The 13,906-nt window shown below is 45.1% G+C and overlaps 2 protein-coding genes across 3 annotated transcripts in view; one reads left to right on the top strand and one right to left on the bottom strand.

Moving 5' to 3' along the window:
- ATAD2B (ATPase family AAA domain containing 2B) overlaps positions 1–13,906 on the top strand; it is a 230,279-nt gene that overhangs the window by 203,079 nt on the left and 13,294 nt on the right. The gene's annotated exons all lie outside the window — the stretch shown is intronic.
- The window catches only part of KLHL29 (kelch like family member 29), a 325,792-nt gene continuing 320,861 nt past the window's right edge, over positions 8,976–13,906 (bottom strand). For both annotated transcript variants that reach the window (XM_033176397.1, XM_033176398.1), the window contains one exon: positions 8,976–11,133. In XM_033176397.1, the coding sequence (XP_033032288.1) occupies positions 10,950–11,133 (184 nt within the window). In that variant the 3' untranslated portion in view covers positions 8,976–10,949. The remainder of the gene's footprint in view (positions 11,134–13,906) is intronic.

Genomic DNA, 13,906 nt, shown 5'->3' with positions numbered 1-13,906 from the left:
TGGGGTTATATTGTTCTTTCATTTCCTATATTATTGTCATATGCCCTTTTGCTTGTGTTGAAGATATTAGGTTATCATTTTCTTTTGTAGCCATGTCTTTCTGCGGTGCTTTTATTGCCTATGGGGTAGCCTTCTCCTTTTGAAGTCTTTTCTTATATTTATATAGTATTTCCTCTCAATCCTTTTGTTGCTTATTTTTACATGGATTATGTTTCTTGAACTTTTAGAAGGAAGCCTGGATTTCAAGGCTCTGGAGCTCTCTCTCCTGTTACTTTTGTGAAGTGTTGAAATACATGGCTGCTGACTTTCTGAAATCTCACTTTGCTCCCCTCGCCTCCTTCTATTTGGACCTCTTTTTTCTTTGTTTCTTTTGTCCCCATGCTGTTCAATTCAGATTCTCTCCCTGATAGTTTTTCCTTAATCTAGGCTCTGTCCTGGAAGAAGGCTTGGGCTGGTTAGTTTTGAGGATCACAAGGCTCATCCTTGCCATGGAACCCTTGCACTACCCTGAGTGCTGGGGCGCAAAGCTCCTCTCACTGCCTGCTGCCCTCCTCAGCGTGGCCCCTGAGCATTCCCGTGAGTCCCTGTTAGGTTCTCAGTTCCATTCCATGCCAATTACTTTTCTCTACTTTCTTCCTCACACAGGTGTACCACAGAGTCTCATAGGTATCAGTGGCGTGTTCCTACTCACTTGGGATTTGGAGTTCAGGGAATCTTTACTATTTAATTTTGTTTTCGATGTTGTCCAGGAGTCTTTTTCATCCTGGTTTCTCTGTTTTTAATGGGCAATTCTGGACGATTAAAAACACTGCGTGGCCACTGCCTCCATCCTCCTAAGTTATTTTGGTGAAAAGGTGTGTTCTTCTGCCAAGCACAGGTTCTAGGTAGGAAACTCACGGGAGAGAAGTGAAGATTAGCACAGTCACTGATGGAAATAGGAAAGAGAGCTATCTGAGAGTAAGGTGAGGGCACAGTTGGGGATGGGGGCCATGTATTCATAGTGACACCAGCACCGGTCTGTGTGAATATGGGCTTTTCCCCCTGCTTGCAACTGTCATCCCAAATGAAATATCAGAGGAGGCTGAAAGTTGAATTAAGTTAGTATTGAAGTTTTGTCTTGTTTATCCAACAGAAAGACGACAATGTTAGGAAAGTCAGATAATTTGGGGGAGAAGAATTCCATTCCTGGGAAGTGAAACCAGGGTGGGGCTGCTAAATTCGGAGGCAATGGAAAGGATCAAGAAATTGAATGTCTCTAATGAAACTAAAGAGCAAATGTAGTCGTAGACCTTGTGAACTTGCTGGATGGAGGCCTGCCAGAGATTTCATGGGTAACAACAAGAGCAACAACAATGAAAGGTCCCACGTTAGGTGCAGGCTAATATACCTGATCTCTGTAAATTATTAGATGCCCTGGAATTTCCAATTTCTCAGCAAATGGTAAATCAGTAAACCTTGCTGTGTATCATCACAGCAGTTTAAGAGCCACAAAGAAGATCATAGACTCAAGAAACTTTGCAAGTATTCCTGAAAATACATAAACAGCCCTAGTCGTATGTCTATAATATGGTATCTACATAAGAGCACAGAGCTTTTCTAACATTTTCACTGTGGCAACAAAGCAAAGTTAATTTTGATATGAGATAATAGTCTTTCTAAACATTGTGTATGGTTACTCTTATAGCTGAACGTTTCTTGAGAAAGTGTTGGAAATTAATTACAAATTTCTATTTTAGCCTTCTAATGAGTGCAAAGTATTTTAACAAGACTTTGCAAACAGAACATCCCTTTAGAAAGAAATGTGACAATCTGCAGTAACATTATACTTAGTATGTTACTGAAATAAAGGCTATTTGTGGTGGGGAGTCTCAACTTATGTCACATATTTAATGGAAACATCAGTAAGCTGTCAGCTCTGTAGTTTATCGTACTTTAATAAAGAAATTTAACAGATTATGTTTAAAATGGAGCAAAGAAAGGAGTAATTGCCTATCACACTGTAAAAAATCAGTTACAGATCTTTGGAATGTTTCTTTACACTAATTTCCACATTGTTTGAACTTCAGTGTTTAACCACAGAAACAGAAAATCAACCCTACTTTGGCTGTCTGTTAATACCAATGTTAATCTAAAGACAAATATTAAAAAAAATTTTGAGACACTCTGTCACCCAGGCTGGAGTGCACTGGCGTGATCTCGGCTCACTGCAAGCTCCGCCTTCTGGGTTCATGCCATTCTCCTGCCTCAGCCTCTTGAGTAGCTGGGACTACAGGCACCTGCCACCACGCTGGGCTAATTTTTTGTATTTTTAGTAGAGATGGGGTTTCACCATATCAGCCAGGATGGTCTCGATCTCCTGACCTCGTGATATGCCCATCTTGGCCTCCCAAAGTGCTGGGATTACAGGCATAAGCCACCATGCCTGGCCTTTAATATGATATTTTAATGATAATACTGGAGTTAACGTGAAAGTTTTCAATGCTTAAATATAGGTGGGACAAATGACTGATTTCTCTATTCTTTGCTGCAGGTGACTTAAAAAGATTGTCATGTTGTTCAAAATTAACAAAATATAAAATATCTAAGAGCCTTTTCCAGAAATTGTCGGGTCACACTTTTGCAGCTGTCATTGGATATGTGGGTTGGGTGTTTTAGTTTACATGTAGAGTAGTTATTGTAGGTGTGTGTATTGGAATTTTTTCAATTAAAAATATTACAGTATGAGTAGAGAGAGACTGAAGTCTTCTGGACAGATGATTCCTATGAAACATTTTTGAGACAGAGTCTTGCTCTGTCACTCAGGCTGGAGTGCAGTGGTGCAATTTTGGCTCACTGTAGCTTCCGCCTCCTGGGTTTAAGTGATTCTCCTGCCTCAGCCTCCTGAGTAGCTGGGATTACAAGCATGGACCACCACGCCTGGCTAATTTTTGCATTTTTAGTAGAGACAGGGTTTCACCATGTTGGCCAAGCTGGTCTTGAACTCCTGATCTCAAGTGATTCACCTGCCTTGACCTCCCAAAGTGCTGGGATTATAGGTGTGAGCCACTGTGCCTGGACCCTGTATCAATTTTTCTTAAGAAATATTTTGAGAATTCTAAATTAGAATTTGCTTCTGAGTCTTCACAAGATTACAATTACTTCCTGTTTTGCTTCTTTCAGGAATGAGGGCAGAATGTGTTGACCTCAGAATTCCATATGATTATTTGAGCTTGTGTCATAATTTAGAAGAGAAGAAAACTTGGGGTTGGGGATAATGGCCAGATACATTGGGAAAACTCTGCCTTTTGTATCCAGTTTAGTAAAGTTAGAGTGACTGTTAGTCTGTTTTTGATTCTGAGAAATCTGCAGTAAAAAAACCTATTTAACCTTGATAAACCCAGCATTTCCCAAATTTATTTAATCTCAAAACCTTGTATATCACTGTTCGTAGCAGCATTATTAGTAATACCCAAAATGTAGAAATAACCCAAATGTTCAGTAACTGATGAATGGATAAACAAAATGTATTCGTTTTTGTATATATCCATTGTGTGTATCTGTGTAGTGGAATAGTTATGGAGCCATAAAAGAATGAAATGCTGACATATGCTCCAGCATGGATGAACCTTGAGAACACTTTGTTAAGTGAAAGAAGCCAGAAACACAAGGCCAAGTATTGTATGATTCCATTTTTATGAAACGTTCGCAATGGGCAGTCCACAGAGACAGAAAGTAAATTAGTGGTTGTTCAGGGTTAGGGGTGAGGGAGAATGGGGAGTATGCTAATGGGTACCGGTTTCTTTTGGGGGTAATGAAAGTGTTCTGCAATTAGTGGTTATTGCTCAATTAGTGAATATACTGAAAAACCACTTTTAAAAGGTGAAGTGTATGGTATGTGAATTATATGTCAATAAAGCTGTTACTTAAAAAAAATCCATAAAAAAGGGGTTATAGCAACAATTAGGGCAAGAAGTGATAAGGGTTTAAAAATAAGGCAGTGGTGATAGAAAGGGACTGGAGAATTTAGGGGGTGAATTGAAGAGCATCCGTGACTGATTTGTACTCACAGGAATGTAAAGTCCCAGGGCTAACACCCTAAGGAGACAGTGCTCATGGGTCCTCTGGTGCCCAGGTTTGCATTTGAGCAGTGGCCAGCTTCACCGAGAATGAAGGAATTCTGTACACAGAGTGAATGAAAACCCTTTAACTTGTTATGGCAGAAACTGCCATTACTTGTGCACAAACCTAATACTTCTTCAGTCATCTGTAGACTGCAGGGCTGGCTACAGCAGCACACTTGCTTATACTTTTTCATGTGCTGTCACCAATGGAGTTGGGGTAATCTGGCTGGCGCTGCGCACCAGGGTGAGGCGGCCCACGGTGGGAGGTGGAGAAGGCAGTCTTACCGACCTAGTATGAGCCACTCAAAGGCTGTGCTCATTTTCTAGGAGGAAACATACCCAAATGACCTGCATATGTTCCAGAGTGGGCAGCAGAGCGTATGCATGGCAAGTTTGGATGGTAAACACACATTCTTGGAGTCTTATTTTTTTTTGTAAAGAGATCCATGGGATTCCTCTGTGTCTCCTCCCAACAGCACATCTCAGTCTTTTTACCATTGTATGAAAACAGCAGGCTTCTTGGAGTTGAGTCCTTACGTTATTCAGCTCCTTGATCCAGCTGGGAAAACTTTCTGTATCCTTGGATGCCAAAGTCATGATATTCCCTTTGGGACTGAGGCTGCTGTGGTCATGCTGTTCTCTCCTCTCCTCTGCTCTCCCGGGCTGGGGTTGTGGTTCCACAAGAATGTAAGGAACTCCTTGAGAGTCCATCACACAGTGCAGGCTGCAGCAGGAGTTTCTAATGAGGCGGCAGTGGATGGTCTGACATCTCAGTGGGTGGACTCTTTCCTTACCTCAGTCCCAGGTTTTCTGTTTAAAGCCAAAGCCTTCATTACGTTGCTGAGACTCTTACCAGGTGTTTTTAAAAGCACTTATAAAGAGGACTTTTAACAGAGCTGAATGTCTATCCCATTCACAGAGTTCTCTGTTTTCTTATTACGGATTTTTGAGGTAGCTTAGGAAGGAGGATTGTGCCTTAAAAACTCCAGGCAGACTTGGAGGGGCTGTGTAGCGTGAGCTCTCGGAGTCTCACTGAGCTGGGTTTGAAGGCTGAGAGGCTGTAAACCTGTTCTCTGCTTAAGGTCTCAGGGCTCCGCGGCCTCACGCCTGCAGTGGGGATGACCATCCTGTGCAAGATTGTAATGAGCATGAAACTCAACAGTGTACATAGAGCAGCTGGGGCACGGCCTAACTATAACCGGGCAAGCCACTTTTCTGAGACTGTTGCCTCTTCTTAAAGGGTGAAGAGGCCCTGTGCCTTTTAGGATAGTTGAGAGGATAGAATGAGTTAATGTGTGTAATTATGTTATATACATACATTAAAGTTCAATTAGAGGAGACGTACAGGGATCTTAATAACCCATTCCAGAGTTTTAGCACAAATACATAGCAGCATATTTTTTATTTGTAATTCCCTTTGCTACTTGATAGTGAACCCTCTCCAACTTCTCCATTGCTTGTGGTACCCAAAATAGGAGATGATCTTCACAAAAGAGAATCTCAGACTGAAATTCTGGGGAAAGGGCCAGACACAGTGGCTCACTCCTGTAATCCCAGCATTTTGGGATTGTGAGGTGGGTGAATCACCTGAGGTCAGGAGTTCCAGACCAGTCTGGCCAACATGATAAAACCCCCATCTCTACTAAAAATACAAATATTAGCTGGACGTGGTGGCAGGGGCTTGTAAACTTGGGAGGCTGAGGCAGGAGAATCACTTGAACCCGGGAGGCGGAGGTTGTAATGAGCCAAGATCATGCCATTGCACTCCAGCTTGGGCGACAGAGCGAGACTCTTTCTCCAAAAAAAAAAAAAAAAAAAAAAAAAGAAATAAATAAATTCTGGGGAAAGATTACTCTCTGTCCCTCACTAGCCATTTTTAAAAATATATGTCTTTATTATAAAAATAATGTCATTGTAGAAATTCTGGACAAGAAAGAAGAAAAATTGCCCACAATTCCATGAATACAACTAATAATTTTTTTCCTGACTGCAAATCTGGTCATTAAAAATATACATATCTTACCTATCTTTAGATGTATATCTTATATATCTTTATATACATATATCACATACCCACAATCATATAAAAATATACATTGTTTTCCCTTTTCTAAGTGTTTTCCATATGGTGGCATGTCTTTAGTATTACCTGTCTCGCGGAACTGTGAAGACTTCATGCTGCCAGTGCTTAGCACAGTTGTCGGGCATGTTGTTAGTGTCAATAAATGAGAGCAAGTTATTATGATGGTTATCCCTCAGCATCCACAGGGGATTGGTTCCTGGACCCCCAGGGATACCAAAACCCTGGATCCTCAAGACCCTGATATTAAATGGGGTAGTATTTGCATATAACCTCTGCACATCCTCCAGTGTACATTAAATCATCTCTAGATTACTTATAATACCTAATACAACGTAAAGGCAATGTAGATGGTTGTTACACTGTACTGTTTTTTCATTTGTATTATTCTGTATTTTTTTTTTTGCCCCCCAATTTTTTCCATGCATGGTTGGTTGAATCTGGATGGGGAACCTGTGGATATGGAGGGTAGCTGTGTATGACTTTTCTCATAGTTTTATGATTTCCTCATGGATGCTCAGAGTGGATTCACCAGGTCAGGTGTGAATACTGTGGCTCCTGATACCTGGCCCCTGCCTCATTGCTCTCTAAAAGCACTGTTTTTGTTGACAGAACCCTTCACTGCTCAGGGGGTTCACAGCTCCTCATGAGCACTTGGAGTCTCTCTCCCCCTCATTTGTCTGAGGTTTGGGGAGCTAATCTGGTAGCTAAAAGATGTTACTACCTCATTGTTATGATTTTCATTATTTAACAACTACCATTGTTGAGCTTTTTTGTTGTATGTTTACTGGCAATGTTTCTTCTTTGTTAGGTCTGTTTAAGACCTGTTCTCTTCAACTGTTGGAATCACTTAGCCTTTTCTTATTGAATTACATGGGTTCTTTAATAAAGATACAAATCCTTTGTCATACAGACTGCAAATATTATTCCTGACTGTTCTCTTCTTATTTTGGCTACGGGTTTTAAAAAAATCATACACATGCATAATGTGAACCATGTCCTGTTTGTGGCCGCCACAGTGAACTTTTTCACTATCCACGTCAGCTTTGATGGTTGCACCTGGACCCTCCTTTTCTCACAGACTCCTGATATAGTGGACGTACATGGCTTTTTTTTTTTTTTTTTTTTTGAGACAGAGTCTGGCTCTGTCTCCCAGTCTGGAGTGCAGTGGCCGATCTCAGCTCACTGCAAGCTCCGCCTCCCGGGTTTACGCCATTTTCCTGCCTCAGCCTTCGGAGTAGCTGGGACCACAGGCGCCCGCCACCTCGCCCGGCTAGTTTTTTGTATTTTTAGTAGAGACGGGGTTTCACTGTGTTAGCCAGAATGGTCTCAGTCTCCTGACCTCGTGATCCGCCCGTCTCGGCCTCCCAAAGTGCTGGGATTACAGGCTTGAGCCACCGCGCCCGGCCCATACATGGCTTTTATGGCAAAATGCAGTTTATTCACCCACCCCCCATCCCTGAGTTAAGTCTGAAATAGACAGAGTCTTCATAGACTCAGAGAACGTGTTTCTCTTGATTTAGGGAAATGAGGTAGACAGGAAAGGAGTTAACAGGACGATTGCTTGATTTTTGTCTCAAGTTATAATTTCAGCTCTTCATGACTGGCATCCTCTAGACATTCTCCATCCTTTAGGACTGAAGGTATTACTGCAAATATTTATTTGACAAGAGTATGGTCCACTCATCATAAAGCCTCGCCAAGTTCTCTCAACATCTCCCTCTCTCACCTACCCTGACCACCGCCTCCCGATTTTTTTTTTTTTTTTTTGGCAAGGAGACCCTTAGTCTTGGTGAGATTTGTGGATTAACGGTGTGAGGCTCTTCACAGGGATGACAAAGCTGGCCAGTCTGCCTTCTGCGAATCTGTGAAATCTAAACTACTTTCCTTGCCAGAGGATGGACGCTCCCATCTGGCGCTCTACCTTTTCTTCCTGGGGAGCCTGGCATGGAGTTTTTAGCATAGCAAGGTAGGTCTGTACAGCAGCCTAGAGAGCAGCCCCAGCCATGACTGAAGAAGGCAGTGAGGCCCCCTGACTGGATTTTAGGATAGGATAGAAATCACCCTGGCTGGGCACAGTGGCTCATGCCTATAATCCCAGCACTTTGGGAGGCCGAGGCAGGGGTGGATCATCTGAGGTTGGGAGTTCGAGACCACCCTGACCAACATGGAGAAACCCCCGTCTCTACTAAAAATACAAAATTAGCCGGGTGTGGTGGCACAGGCTTGTAATCCCAGCTACTCCGGAAGCTAAGGCAGGAAAATCGCTTGAACCTGGGAGGCGGAGGTTGTGGTGAGCCTGAGATCGTACCATTGCACTCCAGCTTGAGCAATAAGAGCGAAACTCCATCTCAAAAAAAAGAAAAGAAAAGAAATCACCCTGTATTCCTCTTCCTAGAGAAAGTGTGTTGTGTCTCTTCTTAGGCTCATGAGCTGGAATTGCCATGTGGCTGTAAGTCGGTCCCCAGTACAGGAGTGATACCAGTGGGAAGCTAACAGCTTTGAAGCTTTCAGTTGCACAGGTGTAATAAGAAGAGCACTTCAATGAAAGAAAGAGCCTCAGAGTCAGTGCCAGCGTGTTTGCAAGTCCCTTTCAACTTTGACCTTCAATTGTCTTTTCTTCTTGGCTTTTCAACTCTAAACTTTCCCTCAATATGGAGTCCTGTCCTTTCTAATCATCAAGATCTGCACTAAAGTCTATAAGAGAACCCGTACAGCTGATGTATGAGGGGTAGAACAGGTTTTGCATCCCTGTGGCAGGACAATGACACACAAAGATTACGCTGGCTTCCAAGTCTAGATCTATAAATATATTTATTATAATATAACAAGAACTTAACAATAAACATATACTATGTACAATACCATTACAGAGAACCCTGTTTTATATCATTCACAGAAATAGCCAGTTTTGCTCCAGTGTGATAGATGAGGAGAGAAAAGGAATTTCAATGTCATCTGTGTTGAGTCTCGCTGACCACTAGAACCTCCTTTGGAGGCAGACGCACACCAATGCTAACATTAGCCCTGCCCCAGGCAGTTAGGAATTTGTGCTCCAGTCCTTGGGTTCACACTTGCACCCTGTTTGACATAAATACTTTAAATGACATACAATGTATGTAGTTTTGTGCTTATTACTTTTTAAAATAATAAATAATATTAAAAACTGCATAACGAAGCTCGGTATCTTGTCCAAGTGGGAGCCACACTCGTAGTGCTAGAAGTTGATGCCCAGCATTAGAACTGGAATTTTGTGTCATCAAATACTGAAAGATGGAAAGCATGTCCTGTCTTTTTCTCTTATAAATGGTTGTTATCATGAAACGATGGCAAGTTGACTTCCCAGATAGAAAAGTGGTAAATGTGTATTTGGTACCAACTTCAACTCAACAGCGCAGTGGTGGCGGTGGTGGTGGCAGCATTCTTCCTGCCCTGGAATGGAAACTATTGACCGTGTGAGGTTTGAGGGGCTAAGGACTAGTGGGAAGGCCTTTCCCTTTTGAGCCACGGTGTGACCTCCCTCCTGGCTTCCCTTTTCTCAGGTTCATATGTGACAAGAAGAGTGGTTCTGCTCATGCCCTCAGGCCTTGCTGCCATGGCTCCACTAAGAAGGCTGTCCCCATCCTGAGAGCTCTTGCGGCAGGTGCCTTAATATATAGCTATGAATATCAAAAATAGTCTCCTGTGCTTTATAGATGCTTATTCTCCCTCCTTCCCTTCCCACTGGCCTGGGTCCTCAGCTTGACCTCATGGAGGGAGCTGGGCCGGTGTCCTGAGCCAGAACCGGGCTCCTTCTAGAGCAGACTCTTCTTCCTTGGGCACAGCTTTTATGGGGCTGTCTGGGAGTTACTTTTTCCAAAAATAAAATGGGGGCATCGCCCACCCCACGAGAGATCCTCTATTCTGCACATAGAAAAATGAGAGCAAAAGCCCCCCTCTGGCACTACCTACAAAGAGCTTTGGGAATTCCCAGAACATTATCCCTCTTGTGGCCTGCTTCTCCTCTCAGTACTTAAAAATAGCCTTTTGTTTATCAAGAAAATGCCTCAGAAATCTAAATAATTCATACTGGGTAAGAGAAAGCTAGCGCAATCACTTTGTCCTTCTCCAGCAAAAACAGTAGAAAAATCTGTGAAGGACAGACCGCAGTCCCCGCTCCCCGGCTGTCCCATGGCTGCCACCTCTGGCTCGGCGTGGGCAGCTGGGCTTCTCTTCGGCCCCGGTGGGGACCAGCAGCCTCCTAGGCCTTGTGATGCACAGTATTGTCCCTCGTTTTCTGTCGGCCACTGAAAGTGTAGATTGGTTAAAAAACAAAAGTAGGAATCAAAGTGATAAGGACACTTTGATCTTATTCCAAGAGAGCCTGATGCCTAATGTCGTCATAAGATAACTGATCTATGGTTGTTTAGGGATCAAGCTTGCTCTGCAGGAAGGAAAAAACAGCTTCTCTCTCCCAGTTGAAAAATATGTGAAACTCTATTGCACCTGGCAGAGCGGGTGCCCCTGTTCAGGGCGGGCGCCTGGTCAGGAGGCAGCCAGCCCCACAGCGGGATCGTAGTTCCTGCGGCTCCAAGCGTGGTGCCTCCGTTTCACCCAAAGGCGAGGATGATTTTCTACATTCAATGTAGAGAATATTCAACATGTTGAGCGCAGTGAGTTCCTTGATTGTGTTTTCTTGGCCTCTTGTTGGTGTCGCTGGAAAATTATCATTGCGTGGCACTTGCCTCACCAGACTTGTCCACAGTCTTATTGTGGGCTTTCTGCTGATGTCAGCCGCTTTGAATATATTTCTTTATCACGACGCAGCCGTGTCTGAAGACAGGGCAGGGCATGTGGGGGAGGAGGGTCCATGTGTTGGTTGTGGGCTCATAGGCCTCCATGTTGCCCAGTGCGGGCCCCTCACTGCTGACAATGCCTCCAGTTGCATAAATCTTGCCATCAAGCACCACGGCACTGTTGGGGGAAAGCAAGGACAGAGTTAGGCATTTCACTTCCAACTTGGCCCTGGAGATAGGTTCTCAACGTCGTGTCCTGTTGTAGGTTGCCTGTGCCTTTTGCAAAAGTCATCTGGGATCTTGCTGCCCTTCTTTGCCCTCTGACCGGAGCTGGCATAAGAAAAACACCTGTCCTCCAGGGCCAGTCAGGAAGCTGTGCTATGCCACCCTGCGAGCGGCAGAAGGCGCTCTCTCCCTGCCCCGCCAGAGTGACTAACCATGGCTGGGAGAGGAAAGATCTCTGTGCAGGCACTCAGCTCAGGTCACTGAGGCTTTCTGGAGTCTCTTTTGTGTGGCACACGCAGCCTTCCTACTGCTCAAATCAAATTGGGAACATTACTCACAAGAATGAGGGGAGAGAATAATAAGGAGCTCAGCTGGAATTGAACGTCAGCCACTTGACTGGGAGCTCCACCTGCCAAGGTGCTCCTGTGTGACCTGGTGCTGCTGCCCACCCAGGATTGCAAGGGCCGAGCATGCTCTGCAGGGTGACCGATTGCTGTGCCTGGACCTCTTCCCTGTGTGACACTCACTGGCTTGCTCCTGTTGTCTCAGTCAGCTTCTCTCATCATGCGGGCTCGGCATCTGGCCCCTCTCTGCACTGACTTCCTTAATGCATTTCAGCTACCTCTTTGCACTGACATCCACATCTTGTTTCTGGCCCTGACTCTCTTTTAGCTAATGGCCATTTCTTCTTGGCTGTTCCCTGACATTGGACACATACCTTTTCAAAGGCTCCACCCGTTTCTGAAATGTCTTAAAGAGGGACTTCTTACCAGACCCTGGAGCTTCTAGTCTTCTCTCCCTTAGTGTCATGCCATCTGGGGCCCTCATATTTTCCTTCTGTGATGTACCTATTCCCTGATTCTCTTGTAAGACCCAGCTTAACTCTCCCATTTGCCATTAAGTCTTTTCCATTCTTTTTTTTTTTTTTTTTTTTGAGATGGAGTCATGCTCTGTCACTCAGGCTGGAGTGCAGTGGTGCGATCTTGGCTTACTGCAACCTCTGCCTCCCGGGTTCAAGCAATTCTCCTGCCTCAGCCTCCTGAGTAGCTAGGATTACAGGTGACTACCACCACACCTGGCTAATTTTTGTATTTTTAGTAGAGACAGTTTCACCATGTTGGTCAGGCTGGTCTTGAACTCCTGACCTTGTGATCCATCCACCTCGGCCTCCCAAAGTGCTGGGGTTACAGGCATGAGCCACCGCACCCAGCCTCTGTTTTTTTTTTTTTTTGTTTTTTTTTTTGATACGGAGTTTCGCTCTTGTTGCTCAGGCTGGAGTGCAATGGTGCAATCTCACTGCAACCTCCACCTCCTGGGTTCAAGCGATTCTCCTGCCTTAGCCTCCCAAGTAGCTGGGATTACAGGCATGTGTCACCACCCCAGCTAATTTTTGTATTGTTATTAGAGATGGGTTTCACCATGTTGGCCAGGCTGTTCTCAAACTCCTGACCTTGTGAATCATCCACCTCGGCCTCCCAAAGTGCTAGGATTTCAGGCATGAGCCACCACACCTGGCCGTTTCCCATTCATTTCTAGTCTCAGAGGAGGTGCAGGCATCCTCCCAAATGGAGCGTAATGCTCCAGTTGTCTGCATCAGTGGACAGGACAGTCAGACTGTGCTCTGCACACTGCCACCATTAGGGTATGTGGCATGGAAGTATGGCTCAGGAATTGTAAAATCTCAGTCCAGCAGGAGCTTAGCAGTTGTCTGGTCCAACCGCCTGTTTCACAGACAGAACTTCCCCAGAGAGGGGAAGGGATGTGTCCAAGGTCACTGACGTGCTAGTAGTAGGTTATATCTTTTCTAGCTATGCTACACAAACAATGGGCACTCAGTAAGTACTTCATGCTATGCCCACACTGAAGATTCTGCAGTTACCTCTGCACAGGCACAAGATGTCTTCAGGAAGCGTCTGCTATGGGAGTCCTGACAATGGGGTTTCTGAGGCCCCCCCTTTTCTTTTTTTAGACGGAGTCTCATTCTGTCACCCAGGCTGGAGTGCTGTGGCATGATCTTGGCTCACTGCAACCTCTGCCTCCCAGGTTCAAGCGATTCTCCTGCCTCAGCCTCCTGAGTAGCTGGGATTACAGGCACACACCACCACGCTCGGCAAATTTTTGTATTTTTAGTAGAGTCGGGGTTTTACCATGTTGGCCAGGCTGATCTCGAACTCCTGATCTCAAGTGATCCACCCACCTCAGCCTCCCAAACTGCTGGGATTACAAACGTGAGCCACTGTGCCCGGCCTTGGGGCCGCTTCTTATTCCTTATTCCTCTTAGTCCAGGAAAGGATGGGGTTGGAAGAGCAGGGACTGGTGTCTCATTGCCACAGGGCCAGGAAGCCTGGGGACCGAGCCACACTTGGCCCTCTACCTTCTCTGCCTGCAGGGGCAGGTTTGTGTATGCTTTTGCCCAGTCAGCCTTTGGGACTCTGAGCCCCAAGCACAGCTCCCAAGGCCATCAGGATCATTCATGCTGTCAGAGTATTCCCCTAAGAAGTCACTTGTCCCTGTAGGGCATCACACAGCTCTGGCCTGGCACTGCCTCCCATCTGTGATGGGGCAGGTGGTCCTGGGGGAAGCAGACCTCACCTATCACTGAGAGCAGGGTAGCCTTGATGCCTTCAGGAAATAGTTCACTTCTGCTGGAGCTGGGGTCAGCTGGAGGCCCGGGGATAGGCTCCTGGGCCAGAGGCTGCTGTGGGCTGCTCTGGGTGCTCCACCCT

The sequence above is a fragment of the Trachypithecus francoisi genome, unplaced genomic scaffold, assembly GCF_009764315.1.
Source record: "Trachypithecus francoisi isolate TF-2019V2 unplaced genomic scaffold, Tfra_2.0 Lachesis_group17, whole genome shotgun sequence".
Taxonomy (NCBI): domain Eukaryota; kingdom Metazoa; phylum Chordata; class Mammalia; order Primates; family Cercopithecidae; genus Trachypithecus; species Trachypithecus francoisi.
Note: the sequence above shows the minus strand (reverse complement) of the source record. Positions and strands in the feature narration are given on the sequence as shown.